The sequence below is a fragment of the Trichogramma pretiosum genome, unplaced genomic scaffold, assembly GCF_000599845.2.
Source record: "Trichogramma pretiosum strain Unisexual culture from Peru unplaced genomic scaffold, Tpre_2.0 scaffold1, whole genome shotgun sequence".
Classification (NCBI taxonomy): domain Eukaryota; kingdom Metazoa; phylum Arthropoda; class Insecta; order Hymenoptera; family Trichogrammatidae; genus Trichogramma; species Trichogramma pretiosum.
In genome coordinates this window covers 1,667,588-1,686,516 of record NW_019641703.1, presented here as the reverse complement: position 1 = coordinate 1,686,516, position 18,929 = coordinate 1,667,588, and the positions used below count along the sequence as shown (strand labels likewise).

Genomic DNA, 18,929 nt, shown 5'->3' with positions numbered 1-18,929 from the left:
GCAGCACCAGGTGCGAAATTTTTTCCCCGTTCAGCGGGAGAACGCGTACTGCAACGCGAACCGGTTGTATATACTTTATATTTTTATGTATGATGATAAACTTTTTGTATGGGATGATCTAGACGACGTGGCTTATATGGATAAAAAATCCAATTATTTATGGGTGTAGGGTTGCGCGATTGATGCTATACACGTACGGAAACATTGGTCTTTTCACTCTCGAGGACCCTCGAGCACATATGACACGCCCTACGCGCGTTATATCATAATGTGAAAAATATTTTACCCGCGCGCGAATATAAACCTCGACACTATCAAGTAATAATTACGTCGCTCGCGCGCGGAAGAGCTGCTGCTGTAGCGCGCCGCGTTATATTGCGCAACTGCTACGCGTGTATTTGCGTATAATGAATTCATCGGGGCGCGAGATGCTTGCAGGCTTGGAAGCTGCTGCCACTGCTGCTGCTGCTGCTTGCCTCGAGCACCGCGAGGAGATTCAACTCATTACGCGGAAAATGTGCCGACGCGTCGTCGTCGTCATCTTTGACGTCGAATGAAATTCGCGCGCGAGCTTGTACTTGCGGTGCCTGCTGCCTCTGCGCACCTACACATAACTCCGCGTTAATATTCACTCGCAGCTGCTGCTGCTGCGTGGAGTGGCGGTGACTGCATGTATACAATCTCTCTTGCTCGCGTTGAGTGCCAAAGTCGCGCAATCTTCTGCCTTCTACGTGTGTGTATACTCTTTGCTACGGTACAAAATATTCTCCGCGCGACAAATCGTCTACTAATGTACTTTGAAAGATTAAGTTAGTACGATCAATTAAATTCGACGTAATTGTCGAAAGTGACATAAAAAAAAGAACGAGCTTTAAATTGCGGAAATTATTTGGCTTCCTTTTTTTCTCGTATAACAGCTAATTGGCAAAAGACAATGACAATTTTGCACGCGTAAGTAGCGGGGAGTGAGCAATCGCCGAAAGTTTGGAGAGTATAAAATTAATCTCGACTGTTGGTGTGAATAACGGAATGAAACAGCAGCAACGGCAAGAGGAGAGGAAGGTTCGTGTCGACTCGTTGCAACGGCATGCACACAATGGTACCCGATGTACAAGCAGAGAGCATCAGAGGCGAAACGACAATTCAGCCATCGCTGCTGCCACTGCAAGCGAACGCGCGCATTGAAAACGACACACAGAATGGAATAATAAGGGCGACGCGATTCGTTTGTGCAGATGCAGTGCGGCTATACGCACGAGTATCTACGCTTTGGATGCGTATATAGCATAAAGTACAAGCATACGACGCGATGCAGCATCACGGCCAATAATCCTAATTACGAATCAATGTCCATTCTATTAGACGCGTGGTACGCGGCATACGGCGTCGTACGTTGCCCTATGCGCTGCACACACCCCTGCAGGCCAGTTTAGTCACACCGAATATTTTTTCTCGCTCGCAGCTTATACGTATACCGGGATCCACGTATTATATGGCAATATATGTAAAAGCCCCGAAACCGAGCGCGAATATAGCTTTTCGATGCGGGCATTGCGAGTTAGAACGACTGCGTATAGTGCTCATACATAGCAGCAGCCCTCCAAAATGTTGGAAGCTACGAGAGAACTCATTAGCCGATAAATCCGCAAGTAAAGCGCACGTGGAATAGAAAATTAGCAATCGCAGAGCAGAGCATTATCGTCGCGCGCAGCAATCACATACGTATACGCGTTCATACACACTGCGGCTAGAAGCGCTATTGTAAAGCTCGCAGTTGGGACGCGATACAGCATTGCTCCACTCCTTGTTTCGATGCTTCTCAGGGCCACGTATAAGCGATATTTATCGGAGCTTGCTCGCGTGTATTACTGAGTACGAGCGAGCGCAAGTGTCGGTGTACAGTCTGTACATAATTATCCACGATTATCTCTCCGTGCTCTCGACGTTTCTCAATTTTATTTTCTTTTTTGGTCACTAGTCTAGCTCGAATTTTGGCATGCTAATTGTTCCGTGCTCGGTTTAACGTTTGCCAAAATTGTAAGCTTCTTTTTTTTCGAGAGCTTGCAAAAAAGACCCCTATGAAATGTAGACGGACCCATTATCATTACGGTGCAGTCGGTCGTGAGTATAATTTATAATATTACACGATAAACGGGAGTCCGTAATATAGCAACGTGCAAAAACTTCTGTCTCGTGAGACTATACTACGATCATCGAGTTCACTAGGTTTTTTTTTTATGAGTTTACTCCTCATAAGCTGAAAGGTATCTATACGTAAAGAAGTTTCACTCTTAAAAGGAAAAGTGGCTGCTGCTGCTCGGAGTTTTACATCGAACGCGCGAATAGTCGAAGGGAAGAGGTGAAAGGGTTTCTATCGTCGTCGTCACCATCGCGTACTTATATACCGTATATATGTTCATGTGCAGTATATACGTGTGTACAAGGAGTAGTAGTAGCAGCAGCCGGTGGTGGTAGGCATGAGGCAGGCAGGCAGGCAGGCAGGCACACCGTGTATATACGATGGGATTTAATCCGTGTCCCGTTTCATGCTCAGACGAGCACAAGCTTTTTGCCTCACTTTGCGGCCTTTGTGCCTCTCTCTTGCTCTCGCTAGCGTAGATTAACGCGAAATTATAAATAAAGTACCGACTGCGCATACTCGCATAGCGCGCGCACACATACTCACGATCCGTGTTTTGTAGCCTAGCTAGCTAGCTCTCTTCTCGTCGCGTCTTGCACACGGTATGCACACACACACACTCACTCGCACACTTTCTCTCCCCTTTTTGCGCGTTATATTCACTTTATGTGTGTACGGTGAAGCGCCGAGAGAGACTCTTCTTCCTCACAGTTCCTATGATGTGTTTTGTGCTTTCTCGCTGTGCGAAGAGAGCGTATATAGGTGTGTACGGTGCAGCAGCACACGTGCCCGCAAACAACGTTCATTGGCTTCGGTTTTTCCCATTATAAAACTATCTATCTATTCTATATAACCAGGAGCTATGTTATATTGTCATTGCATCGATTCGAACTCGTCTATACAGATACCTAGTTTTTATGAAACGCGATGTATATCTCGTGTGTTTTACGGCAAAAAAACTTTCTCTCTGTCAACTTTTTGCTCTGACTTGCGTGCGTCAATCCTCGTTTGGTCTTCGTTATCCTCCTTCTCCGAGTGTGTCTTTCTCTCGCCAGCTCTCTTCTTCCTCTCTCTGTCTCTGTCTCCAATTGGGTCGCAATTTTTTGGGCACAGTGTCCACGCGGTAGGTTACGAAACTATAGCGATGGGTATGATTACTTTTTCCCACGTTGCTTTACGCGTCCCGGGCGTATTAGCGCATTAACTTCGTTATTGGCTACTTTTATGCCGGAGCATTATGTAAATTTTCCATTAGATGGATTACTTAATGGGCATGTGTAAACTCGGAGGCTCGTCATATACTCGCTACTATTTCTATACATTTTTGAGTGTAAGTACTTGCACCGCTTTTAAAGCGTCGCGTTGTATACAGGGCTCGTTGGCATTGACGGCGAATGTTAACGCCTTGGCCAATCGACCGATGCATGCTTATTCGTATATAGCACGTGTACGTGTGCATATAATATACCTGTGCACTGGTATACACGTTGAATAGTATAATGTCGCGCACGCGGTCTCGTTCATCAAGGCATACAAATGCAAATAAAAAAAAAGGGTAAAAATAAGACTGCAGTGACGCGGCGTGTCACCCGATCAGTCATATCTTTTTTCAAAGGGAATATATTATTCAGGTATAAGACGTACACGCCGGACTCTCAAAGGAGCCGCGGATCACGCGTATTATATGGGCTGGCAATATCGCAAGCGACGGATACGAGACGAGAGCGGATAACGAAAGAGTTGCTCTCCCCGAGCAGAGCTCCGAAAGAACAGAGATAACAAGCCCGACGAGCGAGCGGACGCGAGAGCAAAATCAAAAAAGCAAAAAATAAGGAAAAAAAAAGGAGCCGGCCTCGGCCACGCGTTTACAAGCTGCTTGCGGATCGCGATTTATAAAATGAATACGAAATGCGTGTATATGCGAAAAGAAATAATATAAGAAAAAAGAAATAACTAGCTGCGGCAGAGATCTTGGCGCATTTTTTTCTACGAAAAGTATATATGTGTATATCGAGAGCCGCACGAAAGAGAGCTGCGCGGAGGAAGAAGAGAGAAACGATATTCCGTGTCTTTCGATGGTACGAGCGAGATATTGCGCGGTCTCTCTCGTCAATGCCGCATCACGAGATCGTTGCTCTTCGAGACGCCGAGCTTGCGCATATTGAATATTCATAAATATAAATTAGGAACATAAGGCAAATGCGAAACAGCAGCTAGTGTATATTGCGATGCACACATGTACATAATAACCGACACCGACGCATTTCGCGTTTGTGTCCGATGCACGCAGAGATGCGGAGGCGCTTTTGACTGGAGGCCTCACGCGCGCTTGACCGTGTAACACATGCGGCGTAGACAGCAGCAGCAGCAGCAGGACTATAGTTCATTTTTGCAGAAATGCGCGTGTACGTTTATATAAACACAGTTTTGACGGCTTCGGACATAATACCTTGACGAAGATAGTAACGCTCGTAAATAGATTAAAATAGATTATTGTGCTGCGATACGTTTAGATTATCAGTCCGAGCTTCAGTTATGGTTCGAGTATGTAATTTGAGTTTTGGACGGTAACCAAGCATTTTTATATACTTTTTGGTACGTTGAATCTATTTTTCTTGGGTATCAAACGGTAAAATGGTTCTTGAGAAAGCCATTCGTCGTTCTACGATCCTTAGTTCGAGACACTATTTAAGCGTGTATACGGCAATATGCCCTCAGCCATGATGAGTATTGCTATGTAGATTCATATCAACAATTTTAAGTTATTCATAACATAAAGATGTATTGAACAAATGTTATGTGATCGTTTTTGTAAAAATTGTACGTATTACTAACATGGAAAAAAGTTGCTTTTTTTATCTAGCACGAATGTGACTTTGGTACAAGAGAGCCACGTAGTGGTAATTATTATGAATCGACATATATTTTCCTTTGAAGGTTTGACTCATAAATACAATCAACTGATTTGTTTGATAACAATATCCAATTTTTACAACTAGCTTCAATGTCGTTTGAAAATTACAAACTTATGTTAAAGGAAAAATACGTTCTTTGAATATTTGGAATATTCCTTAGAATTTCTTAGAAATTACTTGGGATTTTCAGACATGATATTGAAGATGCTCCTTTTCTGAAGATCGGATATTGTTTTCAAACAAACCATATGATCGAATCTATGAGTCAAACATTCGAGTGAAAATATTTTGATTCGTAATAACGTCCACTACGAGGCTCTATTGCATCAAAACCACGTTCGCGAAAGAGAAAAATACTTCCTTCTCTAATATTTACAATCCTGTTTACTTTTCCTTAAATTTGTAGGTTTCATATTTTTATAACTAAATTATTTTACATTTCTAGATGTATACTTATCATTAATTTAAATCCACTTTGTATTTGAAAAGATCACTCATAATGAATAAAACACTAAAAAGATCCGGAAATATTGTATGACTAAATTTAAAGCTTTTTTAAACTGAAGTTTGAAATCTGCTTGAAATAAACAATATTTTCATGTAAAATACAATTTAGCGCAGACAACGTTTTGATGTTTTATGAATATCAAAATTGAAAAACTCGAGGCATTTATAAAACCACGTGTATGCATTATATGCGCTTATGCACATTTGCACACCAATAGTAAAAAAAGCGAAACCCGACGAGTCTCTCCCTCTATCTCGTCAAAAACGCGTTTCATCGGTTACCTCAAACGAATCCACTGCATCCGCGCTGTAGAAAAATTAAAATTTCAAAAAAAGCGTTTTAAAATCTCGATCCACGCGCGCACACCAGTGTATACACATGATACATCAAATGCATTTGATGAGCTTTGCGTCGAAATAAAAAAAAAATAAAAATAAAAATTCGATGGTCAAGTTAGGAGCGATATATCCGTGAGCGCGTGGATGGATTTCCGCTACGTGGAAATAGCGGAGCTTATAATTTTCCGGTCGATTTCGTAAAAAACATTCGAATGCGTTATATGGTCAGCAGAGTCAGAGAGTATAACGCGCGTATCATCATCGGCTTGCGTAAAGTTACAAATTCGGCTTTGTAATTTTTGAAGCGCGCAGCAGCAGCAGCGGCGGCAAAATCCCGTGATTGTACGCAGAGAACACAACAGGTATACACACAAACGAGAGGCTCGGTAATGCGTGTTACATACGCAATTGCAGAGTAGCATTATTACATTATTACACGTATACACACGTGCGCTCGAGAATCGTCAATCTCCGAGCTCTATATATGCATATAAATACGAGAAAGGAAGAAAGGGAAGCGAGCAACAGCAGCAGCAGCAACGGTGGCGGCAGCTGCTGCCTGCACTGCCTCGCGCGCGAGCGAATAATTACGTCGTGTTAAAAGCAGTAGCGGTAGTAGCAGCCCACGGGGGTTGCACCATTGCGCTTCGCATTGCATCCTCTCGACTATATGAGCATTTCGCGACGGAAAATTGAGTAAGATGGTACAGAGCGAGGCAAAAGGGGGCACAAAGCCAACGCGCCGCGTTTGCCTCTCTCTCTAGCTAGCTCGCTCGCGGCCTCGAGCCTCCGCGCGCGCAACCACTTTCAGCTGTACACCTACTACTACTAATACTACTACTACTCTGAAAGTATACAGCCTTATATATACCTATACATGCATTGCCGCTGCTCTCGGCTCGAATATTATATGTATATCTACGCTGCACACAAACGAAGAAGGTGCGCGTGCGAGCACCAACCGCCGCCGTCACTGCTGATGCTCGAGCGACAAAAGTGGCAGATTAATTAAATTCGTTAATTGCAAGATGCATTTAAAACAGTGCACAGTAGTGGTAGTACAAAGCTCCTTTTGCGCGTTAGTGCAAGCGCCCGCCCGGCGCCCGAGCTCTCTTTTCTCTGTGATATATATTTTGTGCTCGTATAATATAACGCGTGTATAATACGAGTCGCACCTTTGCAGCCTCGTACAACTTTTAAGGGATGTGAATCGTATAGAGTGAGGCCGTAGCTGTGCGGGCGGCGCACGCTATTCTGCTCTGAATGCAGTCAAACCGTCGTTTGTTTTATTTTCATTTCTTTTTTCTCTCGGAAAATCACCTTTGAAAGTGGCGACTTTTTACATCTCATTAACAAGTACACGGCGGTGGCAATTATAATATTATTACACGAGCACAGACCATAAAAATTTTTTCCAATTATTACACGCAGATATCACGGTGAATACGCGTTGTTTTCTCCTCCGCGCGCGCGAAGGATGGTTAAAGCAATCGCGAATCGCGATGTAATTGATTTCGAGCTTTCCCCGCGTTACCGTGCGCATATAGTAACGTTACGCTGCGTCATGTTGATATTTTCATGAAAAAGAATCGACTGCAAACAGATCGCGGCAGTGGCAGCAGCCACCGACTGATGGACTAAATAATGAAATGTCGGTAATGACTAGCTGAGTATATACCGTGCGTACATACATACTCGCGAGCGCATTTGCAGAATGAAATTATGGTTTGCTTAAGCTCAGCCCACCATCAGCACGCGTTTCGTTTTTGTTCGTGCGCCGATTCGATGAGTATCGCTGCTGCCGCTGCTGCTGCTGCAACTCGACATCCACGCGTATTTATCTCGCCGCGCGCGCGCATTATGCACAAAAACCCATCGATGATTTATACACATGTATGCAACCATATATATATTATGCGTTATATTACGTTGCGTTCCCTCCCGCCCTCACTTCTCCGCGCATACGTCTACGGCGTAGCCATTGACGCGTGCGCGCGAATACATGCGTACACGTATATAGATATATGTAATATCCACACGCGAGCGGGCTTTCACACATATTTGTATAGAGCAAGATTAATTAATCAAATTTCTGTAAAGGTATTTATATTTTCACGTTTTTGGCTACCACCAACGCGGTAGGCTGAAATTATTATGCGTTACACGCTTACGGCAACAGCAGGTATTATAAACATATAAAGAACACAACTTCAAATCGTGTATTACGCGGGGGCTTGAATAGTTAACGTATATAATTCGTAATTCCGTGATTATTGGCCCGGATAAATGATTTTTAAATGAATCTTTTCTTTCTCATTCGTTTCATATATTATAACACAACTTTCAAGACTTTTTCAAAGATAATTCATTATACGTAACGAGTTATCGAATATTGATGTAAAAAGAAAATAAACCTGAAATTAACGAACTCAGAGAATCAATTTGTTACCACATTCAAATGTAAACACATTTTTGTTCTCTGTCATTCATGTTTACGTATTCATGTAGTTGTATTTAATCAAAGTAATAAGTATTACTGTGCTCATGAAGATGATACTTGAAAATTTAAACTGTAAACGCGGTTCTGTTTCATAAAATAACGAAAATAACGAAATATTGCAATTTTTAAAATAATTATGTGTATTGCCATATTCTTGAAGGTATGGTTGCATTTTCAGAAGAGGACCTGATCCACGGCGGACTCGGGGGTAGTGCAATGGTCAACCAGAACTCCATATTCGGCTGCTCGAGCGCCGGTCACAGCGGCGTAAATCAACTGGGTGGCGTCTACGTGAACGGAAGGCCGCTGCCCGACTCCACCAGGCAAAAGATCGTCGAATTGGCCCACAGCGGCGCCAGACCCTGTGATATATCCCGAATACTTCAAGTCAGTAATGGATGTGTCTCCAAAATTTTAGGAAGGTTCGTGCGCACACATTTTTCAGCTACTTTTCCATAGCGCAGAGTAGTAGCGGCGTCGCAGAGGCGCCATTCGATTTTCCTTTCTTTCTTTTTTTATTTTCATTGTTCTGGCATTTTGGTTTTATCGAGATATAGGGGGGAGAGAACAACGAGTGCTAAAAATGAGTGAAAAAATTGATCGCCTCTTTTTTTTTATTACAGATATTACGAAACAGGCTCGATAAAGCCACGAGCAATTGGTGGAAGTAAGCCGCGAGTCGCCACGACCCCAGTTGTGAACAAAATATCGGATTACAAACGCGAGTGCCCTTCAATTTTCGCATGGGAAATTCGCGATCGGTTGCTACAAGAAGGCGTGTGCAACAACGACAACATACCCAGCGTAAGTAAACAATCATTTTTCATTATTAATTATGTTACAATTATCCTCCATTAAAAAAGTGATAAGCGCGTGAAAGATTTGTAAGCGTTCTAATTGTTCAAAAACATGTTAGAATTAAGAGGTCGTAGAGTGAGTAAAATCATTTAAACACGGATGAGCAAAGTATTCATATAATGTAACTTTTGATTTGGTAAAAGTAATTCGCTCGCGTGTGACTCGAGTTAAGAATCTTGTCCCGGAAAGTGTCGGAACTCCGCAGGCAAAAGCCTCTCTCGCATCGCAGCGTACGCTCAATGCTCAGCTCCCATACGGATAGAGAGAAGTAGAAATTCCGTCGGGCATCTCTATATAGAGCGCAGGACACGCCGGTGCGCCTTTTCTCAATATAATGCCCATGTACGACACGACAAAGTGAATGGAAGCACACAGCTCGCTTATCTATTCGAGGCCAGGCTGCCAGGCTTGCCGCTCGCCCCCCACCGTCTAATCAAAGACTCGTTAATGCGATCGGGGGTGGACTAATCGCTCTATTACTCGGTCCTCGATATTGTGTGTACCGAAAGCAGCTTCGGCAACCCCCTCGGTCGGTCGCATACGCAGCGAGAGAGCAGCCAGCAGCTAGCCGCGTCCAGCCGTATCCTGCCGCTGCGCGACATTGTCGAGTCTTCTGGCGTACGGTGCGTGCGAGTCTTCTTCCTTTTCTTTTTTTATTGTATTGCTATAGGCATGGGTCATCTCCGCACGACACAACGGCATTGGCCTCTTCGCTCGACGGCTCTCCCTCTTCAAAGGGAGAGATGACCAGGCCGGAACTGGAAATGCCCGCGTACACTTTATATACACAAAATTACTTGCGGCCCCGAGTTAGGACTTGTTGGATGTTTTGTCATGGACCATTATGCGTGTACTGTACCTTCGACGCGGCGACAATGACGCGGTGTTTTGTAAAATGATTGTTCACTGCGTGTCGCGGGAGGCAGAAAAAGATCCTGAAACGATGCCGAAAAAAAAAACAATAAAAGCAGCGACGAGAACAGCTGTAAACCCTTAAAGAATTTCGATTCACGCTGTGCACTGCGCGAAAAGCAGCAGCCAGACGGGCGTCGCGTAGCGATCTCGCGCCTTTTCATCTTGACATTCCAGAGGCGCGCACTACTGCATTCTCCGCTGCCGTCGTTCAGAGAGAGAGAGAGAGAATCTGTTGCGCGGGGGGTTTCTCGCACATACACCATATGATACAGGGTGTAGTAGATACATATACGTTTTCGACTCTGTCCGTGTGCGAGTAAAACTGCGAAAGTCGCGCTTATACTACTGTAGTCGCGTGTCTTTTCTCGCTCTCGCCCCCTCTCTCTTTCTCTCTGAGCACATCGCCCTCGCCTCGCCGAGCGATCTTGCATATCAGGCACGCGCCGCACACGACTGATCGCCTCGCACATATGCAATCGTCGTCACTGCTACATACTATACACGAATGTGCATGTGATATCGGGGCGACCCTCGTGTCGGTGGGAGCTCGCACATATATACGGCTCCGGAAAGGAGTCCTTTGGCCTTTTAGCCTTATTATTGCGCGTGAGACACGCGTTGCTGCTCCGTACTGTATACTGCTGCTGCTATTGCTGTGGCCGAGAGCGGGCGCACAGGCAATTTCGAGCCGGTAAGGCCTGTGTCTGGCTTCTGGATCAATCAGTCTCGGCTATTGAGACGCGAGCGCCTGGAAAATCGCACGCCTGGGTATTATGCCTCGTCTGTACGCAAGCATACGGCTAATCATCCTTATCCCTCAAAAATCTGTTCTGCTTTGTTGCTGATGCTGCTGTTGCTGCTCCTACTATACTATTCGTACATATTTTCCTGCCTCGTTCTGCGCTGCTGCTGCTATGTACGCATCGCTTCATTTTTACTTTCTTTTCCATTCGCAGCATCATCTATACTTGATCGATTTCATCTAATTGCTCTCCATATGATCTTTGAAGAGCGAGCTGTAACAGTGTGTCGAGTGCACGAGTCATTTAATAATGAAGAGAATCATCGGTTTCCTGTGACATTCATGGCCGAACGAAACTTGAACATGGAAAAGTCGACGATCATTTTTTCTTTTTTTTGCTAGGGGTACAAAATTTCAGGGTAGACAATAGTTCAACGTTATATTTATAAAATATAATGTGACGATAGCGCGACGCGTATATTTGGGATGAAACAGCATCGTACGCGTCAGTGGTCGATAATTTTTTCACGCAAAACCACATCGATGCAGCAGCGGAGGGCACAATATGTAGGCAAAAGAGGTGGTGGTGGTGGTGATGGTGGCGGCGACGTGTCAAAAATTCTCTCTCGTGTGCCTGACTCTGCGCCCAGCTCTAGCCGCGCGCTCTGTGCATGCATTCGACAGTGAGTATAATGCTCGGCCCTGACGCGTCGACGTTAACGCAGCTAGCAGCGGCGGCAGCGAGTTTGAAACCCCCGTGTGCATGCCCAAAGCACACGCAGCATCGCGCGAGGGTTACAGCCTACATTACACACACATATATGTGGAGCGATCGGCAAAGAGAGTCCGATGGTGTATACATACTGCCCGCCTGTATACACATGGTAGGCACCCACACACCCACATGCATACACGCACAAACGCGCGCGAGCAAGGAGAACAGTAGGTGTGGGCTAAAGCTGGGCTCTAGCTAGAGGCTGCTGTTGCTGCTGCTGCTGCTGCACTGTCCGAAGTTACACACTCATATATATATCGTACGCGTAAATGTGTGTGTGCATGTGTACACCGAGCCGGCAGAATATCGCTCTGAATGGGATCAGTTAAGCGTGTTGCGCAATTATTCGTGTCCGGCCGCGCGTGTAATAGCCTGCATCGACTGCTGCCCAGCACACACACGCACACATACACGCAAGCACATACGCAGTATAACGGCTATGGGTTCGTAAACGTGTATTGGTGTGTGTGTATACGCAACAGCCGAGCACCAGAGCTTCACTCTCGACGAAGCCGAGCGCGCGCGTGTATGCTGTACTTTGGTCGCCTAGTTTGAGCTGTTCGAGGGGATTTCGCCAGCTAGCATGCGCTGCATTTTCGCCTATTTCGTCTCTCTCTATATACTATATCTCTCTCCTGCTGCACTGGGCTTGCTGGGCATTTTTTCTCGCTTTTTTCGACTATTTTCCAAACTGCGCCTACTACTACTACTACTACTACACTGGCGCTGCGGTATACGGACGCGGCGAGCTTTGCCTCGTCCGCGTGCACTGCGGTGTGCTTGGCTGTGGTACTACTACTATACTACCGCCACTACTGCAACCGTTACGATGCTCTTGCTCTCTCTCTGTGCACTGCTGCTATGCATGCGTCGTTGCTGCTGCTTTTCCGAGTGCGGTCAACAGCCAAAGAGAAATAGACGTACAGCGGCAGCAGCAACGGCCACTGCACTATATACAAACCCACCCGATGTAGCCTATAATGCCTCGACGATTTTCGGACTGATGATCTTTTCGGACGGTCAGTTTTACGCGTGCCCGATTCTTTCTCGCCGTCCTCGAAACTTTCGAGCTCGCTTGATCGCTGGTTCGTATCCTACATACAACACACGTTTCTCCCCCGTATATCTCCCTCTCTTTTCTCTCTTTTCTGCCTCTTCTCGTTCAAGTGACCCGAACGACCGTTTCGGATTTCGTCGCTCTACTATTTTCGTGCGTCTACCTGCTTATTATATCCTTTTTTTGCACGTGCGAAACACTCGAAAATCGATAAAAGGAATTGAAAGTTTAGATGAAGATACTCCATCATTAGACGAAATAAATTAACTTAATTACAAAGCACCTAGATTTGGATGTGTGATTCCATTTGCACTTTATTGTTTGTTTGATTAAAGCGAATCGTGTACTTCAGCGAATGAACTTTGTCTAATTGAAATGTTGTCGAAAGTACCGAAAGCTTTCGAGTGTATTCAAACTGCAGTAATGATACCTATTTTGTAAATTTTCGTTAGAATTAATGTTTAGAAGATCAAAAACCGGGTATTTGCACAAATCATTTTTTACCCATTATTTTCACTGTTAAATTTGTAAAAAAAATTAGTTTACTTCACGTTTAACATCAAATTAATCCACGATGAAAAGAGTGAATAGCAAGCGCAACATTCGCGCCAAAAGCAAATCCCGCGAAACACGTGCTTTCACTGCAACCGCGAAGAAAAGTTTTTGTGATTTTTTTATCCAAACTACGTCATACCTAAATCCACGGGTTTTCTCGAGTACTCGTCCTTACATTGTTGTGCTGCATGTGTATCGAGTGAGGTCTAGCTTACAAATACCTCACCACAATTGCTCTTACTATTGCATGCCTTTGATTGGATTATTGCCAGAAAAGAGAACTCTCGAGTCCACCATATTTCAGCTTTTTCGTCGGGAAGTCTTATTTTCCAGCGAGCTTCATATATAATATCGTTAAAATGTTTATTCAAGCAAGTCTTTGAATTTATTAATTTATGCGTCTTTGATGTTTTTGACTACTTTTGAAATGCCCTAACAATGGCCAGCACGTTTTGGGAGTTGTCGAAATCGTGAATAGAAGGTAAGAAAATATCGGATAATTATATGCGGTCAATCCAGCGGAGCGTGAAAAACTGTCAATGTTCAAAAGCTATAATGTATACCGCGCGTGCTGCTGCTGCTGTATAAAAGGAGCTGCCTCGTTGCGGCGGATAGCTGCTGGTCGTGTACATATATAAAATGTAGAATTAAATTTTCATACATGCTCATTCGTGTTCGATGATATACACCGTGGGTTTCATTGTGGGCTGATTGAAACCCGGGGATGATCAGTGAAGTGCAAAACGCAGAGCACGCGCAGACAAAAGACTTGGGCGTCGGGCAGATTTTTAATTAGAAAATAACAAAGCCGATTTGGTGCGTATCCGAACAACTGTCGTTGTATTAGAGCTGTATAAGCTGTGTACCGCTAGTCGCACACCCCCTGATACATAAACCACCCAATCCTGCGGATTCGAAAGGCGATCAGCCTTGATTTCCAAGACATGCGTAAATTTTTTGTTGTTTTTTTGTGTTTCCTCGACTCGTAGGTGTCGTCGATCAACAGGGTACTGCGAAATCTGGCCTCGCAAAAGGAGCAGCAGGCCGTGTCGGTGCAGGCGCATCAGGGCGCCGAGAGCGTCTACGACAAGCTGCGAATGTTCAACGGACAGACGGCGGGCTGGCCGCACGCTTGGTACTCGGCGACCCCCTCGCATCACTCCTTGACCAGCGGCATACCAGGCGCTGGAACGCCCACCGCTGGTCAGACCTTACTCAGTCCCGTTGGTCAACCTCATGGCCGCGACGACGCCCTCCTCAAACGCACAGGTCAGTTAAGGATCTATGTTACATATACATTTTTGTTTTACAACTTTTGCAACTAAATTTTTGTACTGAATAGATACAAGTTATTGATGCACAAAGTCAGAAGTAGCTTTTCATGGTATAGCGTATAGCTAAGAAATCAAATACGATTCTATGCCGCCAAAAATTTTTCAAAACAAATAATTTCTTATACAAATACTTATACAAATAATTTTATTTTGCTACTTGCGGGTTTATAAATAGTGGTACTCGCCATCTAGCGGTAAAGATTTGAATTAAATTACGATATTTATAGTGGTAAAAATGGTCTAAATGCTTGAAACGTATAAGTTGTCACTTTCAGGGCATTTAAAATGTGCCTTATATCGTTAACATAAAGTTAACAGAAAAACAGTCCGAAACGTTAATGTCCATTCATTAGGCCATTAAAAATAATGAATATTTACATACATTTTCAAAGCTTTTCTTCAAACCAATTGTATGTTATTGTAACTTATCCTGCAATAGCCTGCGGGCTGGCACAACAGCATCTTTGCTTAAGATCTGACGTTCGCGTACGATGCGTCGGGTTCCTTTTCAAAAAAACTCATAAAGTATCATAACCGCAAGCGAACCAAAAAATTCGAGCCAAAATCACAATGCTGTACGTTATTATAGCCACAGACAGTTTTTAAGGACTTAAGCCGACCGCTGATCGGCGCTCTGATGCGCCCTGAGAGATAGAAAGATGCGCGCCCTCGTACGCTCCAGATCTCGCGCGCGCACTTATAAACACACACGTGTGGCGTAATACACGTCATAAGCCGAGCGATGTTTACTCATATACTCTCATAGTTATGTTGCTGCGCGGATAGCAGCGAAAGATATGAGCTTTATGCGGACACGGCCTGGGTACAGTGGTGATCGTTTAGAAGGGGAGCATCGAGTGTGGCGAGGTGAAGCACACATCGCACTCCAACATTATTAATATATAGGTAAGGCTTGGCGCGCGGCGACGGACAGTGCGGATCGCTGCGCGGCTCCTGCAGCAGCAGCAACAGCACACGCTTACGCCGCGCCGCTGCTCGTCAAATCGTCTTGGACTAATAGGATCAGCCGAAATCAACGAAGCGGCTCAGATTGCGGCACAGATTGGGTCGTTTCGGCTCGCGCAGATGACGATTCCAGATGCGGCGACGTTTCAATAGGCAGATTACCCCAAAAGCTGCGCTGCGCCTGGATTAGCTATTCGCGTCGGGGCCTCATATACTACTCTTTTTCATTGATCTGCGCGGGGCTCGCTTACGCGCGATACGCGAGCTCGTGTCTATGTATACTATTTTTTTCTTCTATAATTCTGACCGATCGACTCCGATATATTGTTCTCCATTGTTTTCATCATTTCTGCCTAACGCTTTGTACTTTTTTTTCTTTTTCACGTTATTATTGGCTCTGAGTGAGATTGGCTTCGGTTTCCTTGTTATCTCGAGAACTGAAGATGAATCCCGATTGTTGCGGAGTATTCTTTGAAAAGATTTTTTATTCCAACATCAAATGAAAAAAGAACCTATGTCTAATATTCACAAAAAACGATGAATTTCTGTTCGCATTTTGAACTATTTTACAAATATTGAGTGAATCAAACGTGTGAGAATTAATTTCAAATCCTACAGTTCTCATATATATCCTGAACTATGCAAATCAGTAGCTGTTTGAATAATTCAATCTGTTGATATTTTTTCGCTACCGTTGACGAGTGTTTTGACTATACTTGAATTATATACGCCTGTCGTGGCAAGAATATTTTTTCGCCTTTTTTTGATTCATTCATCTTTTAGTGTGCTTATACTCATACTCGAATGAGAAGAAAGGATTCATCCGTCAAAATGTAGATATTATAATGAATAACACGTCTTCATAACTTTCGCATCGTTTTACGAAACGGAAACCGATATACTAACTATTATTTAAATGCGTCGAAATAAGTAATTCTTGGTAAAGGATTAACGCTTGTTATTTCAATAAATGCGAATATATCGGTCAATCGAATATAAAAAAAAAATAAGCTCAATGATCACTATCCGAAAAATATATGAATCACGCAAAGGTCAAATATCCAGAGACTAATTATAAATGTATATATTTCGTATATAATAAAAGTCAATTAAAAAATACTAGAGCTCGGCGCCCGGCTATAATACGGTAGCTTTTTATTGGCAAGCGCGCACAGCTTTTTCGGCTTAACGAAGATCCGCGAAATCAAGAGTCTCTAACAAGCGCGCATGTGGGTGTCAAGCCATCCATGATGGCGATCTTGAAAACGCGGCGCGTTGTCCCGGTAACCTCGAAAGTCGACTCTGTCGTCGTTGTCGTCGTTCTCTTTCTCATCATCTCGTGCCCCTCTCTTTCTATCTCATCGAGGCGCGAGCGAGAAATTCCAACGCGTCTACTAGCACGCAGGAACATACAGAGAAGAGCGAGAGACAGAGAGAGAGAGAGAGGAATCGAAGAGGGTCGTTACGGGGTGGTAGAGAGAAGCGTCATCGTCAACGGGCGTAGAATAGGGGCGGTTTACGGAAACGAGTTCGATGGGGGGGACCGGATTTTAGAGGGAGGAAAATGGAATCAAGTTCGTGGAAAGAGAGACAGAGAGAGAGAGAGAAAAAAGAGGGAGCGAATCTCAAAATTGATGGGGATACTCGCTCGAGGGACGATCAGCCGAGCTATATAGCATAGCGAGAGCGAGAGAATGATCAGAAGGAAACGAACGCACTGTTTCTACAGCGGCTAGATTTTTCCCTTGCTTCATTAAATCAAAAGGAAACTGCTGGTTCACTCAGACCCAATCGACATTTATTACTCGAATATCCATTCGTTTTTATTTCTTACGGCGAGACCTATTCGATATTAAAAATATGCTCGATTGGCAAAAGAATTTTCGAATACTGAGATGGTGAAATTTCGAGCTAGGCCCTGCGATGATATTTCAAAAGAAAAGCTGTACGAATAAGCCGAGACTAGAACAATAAGGACAAAAGAAAAGGAGGAGAGATAAAGCTTTCGGGCGGCGGTGGCGGCGGCAGTGGTTGCGTCGGCTATTAAAAGAAAGACAGAAAAAGCTGCAAGAGATACGTATAGAACGAGACAGCGATAAGCTTCGCTGATCGAGAGCGGAGGTGACGGAGTAAACCATACACTCTTTCTCTCTCTCTCTTTCTTTTTCTCGTGTATATAGCCCGAGCTGTGCTGCAGATAGAATAGTAACTGCGACAGCTGATGAACGCTCCGACGAGAAATGGAGGGATAGCACGCGAGAAGATAGAAAGAGAGGAAAGAGAGAGAGAGAAGGAAGATCGGACTGTCAGCAGAAAGAGGGATGGATAGCACGAGAGCGAGCGAGCGAGGCCGTCGAGCTGGGGTTCAGTGCGCGGAGGCGGAAACTAATCGCGACTGTCTCGCTTTCACCTCGAAACTCTTCCTTTCCCCCTTTTCTCTCCTTCCCGTCTCCTCCTTCTATTGACGCTGCTTCTGCTGCTCTCATTTTGTCTCTCTCTCTCTCTCTCTTTCTCAAAGCGTTGCGCGCAAAAGCTTTCTGCGGGGGAACACGATGATTGCGATGAGTTTCGACAATGTCCCAGTCGATCTGTCAAGAACTGCTTGCTAGAGCTCGTATAAACTTCTCGAGATGCTCCCTTATATATTCGACGATATGCCTCGAAACTTTCGAGAGATCCAGTTCTCGACTTTTACATCATTATTATTATTTTAATTCGAGAACTTATGCTTTTTCGAATAGCCCATTATATCGCTTGCTATTTTTTCCATGGTAATAATATGCAAAGAATGATTAATATCTTATCCATTGTAATAATTTTCCTCGTTTTTTTTTGCAGATACAGGGTCGTTGTTAACGCATCAACAAGAAACGACGTCCGATGGTAACTCCGAGCACAATTCTTCGGGCGACGAAGATTCACAAGTCCGAATGAGGCTAAAAAGAAAACTGCAGCGCAATCGGACCTCATTCTCCAACGAACAGATCGACAGCCTCGAAAAAGGTAATAATTCATTTTATATCTCCGTGGAGATTTTTACCTCACTTGCGTATAATTGTAGAAAATTTTAATTTTAATTGTAGAAAAAAGTTCTCTTCTCGTCATATATCATTCCCGTGAAAGAACAAAGAAAAGCTCGAGTCATCGTAAAGCAAAAAATTGTTTAATTAAGAGTGAAATGGTCGTTTGTTGAGACAAAGTTTGAAACAATTTTAAAAAGCATGCGTACCGAATTAAATAAGTGGGTCCGCGCGCGTGCTTTACGTATATAAATAGTGGCGCGGTCAAAAGAGTAAGATAATTGAGAGAAAAGCGAGAGAGAAAAC

The 18,929-nt window shown here is 44.1% G+C and overlaps 1 protein-coding gene across 5 annotated transcripts in view; it reads left to right on the top strand.

Moving 5' to 3' along the window:
- LOC106654520 (paired box protein Pax-6-like) overlaps nt 1-18,929 on the top strand; it is a 31,129-nt gene that overhangs the window by 3,163 nt on the left and 9,037 nt on the right. For 2 of the 5 annotated variants that reach the window (XM_014374454.2, XM_014374441.2), the window contains exons 1-5: nt 8,382-8,473; nt 8,562-8,823; nt 9,025-9,205; nt 14,293-14,572; nt 18,442-18,606. In XM_014374454.2, coding sequence (XP_014229940.1) covers nt 8,446-8,473; nt 8,562-8,823; nt 9,025-9,205; nt 14,293-14,572; nt 18,442-18,606 — 916 coding nt within the window. In that variant the 5' untranslated portion in view covers nt 8,382-8,445. Of the gene's footprint in view, nt 1-7,945; nt 8,002-8,381; nt 8,474-8,561; nt 8,824-9,024; nt 9,206-14,292; nt 14,573-18,441; nt 18,607-18,929 lie in introns of those variants that run through there. The other 3 variants (XM_014374469.2, XM_014374462.2, XM_023462775.1) reach the window with 3 other exon arrangements.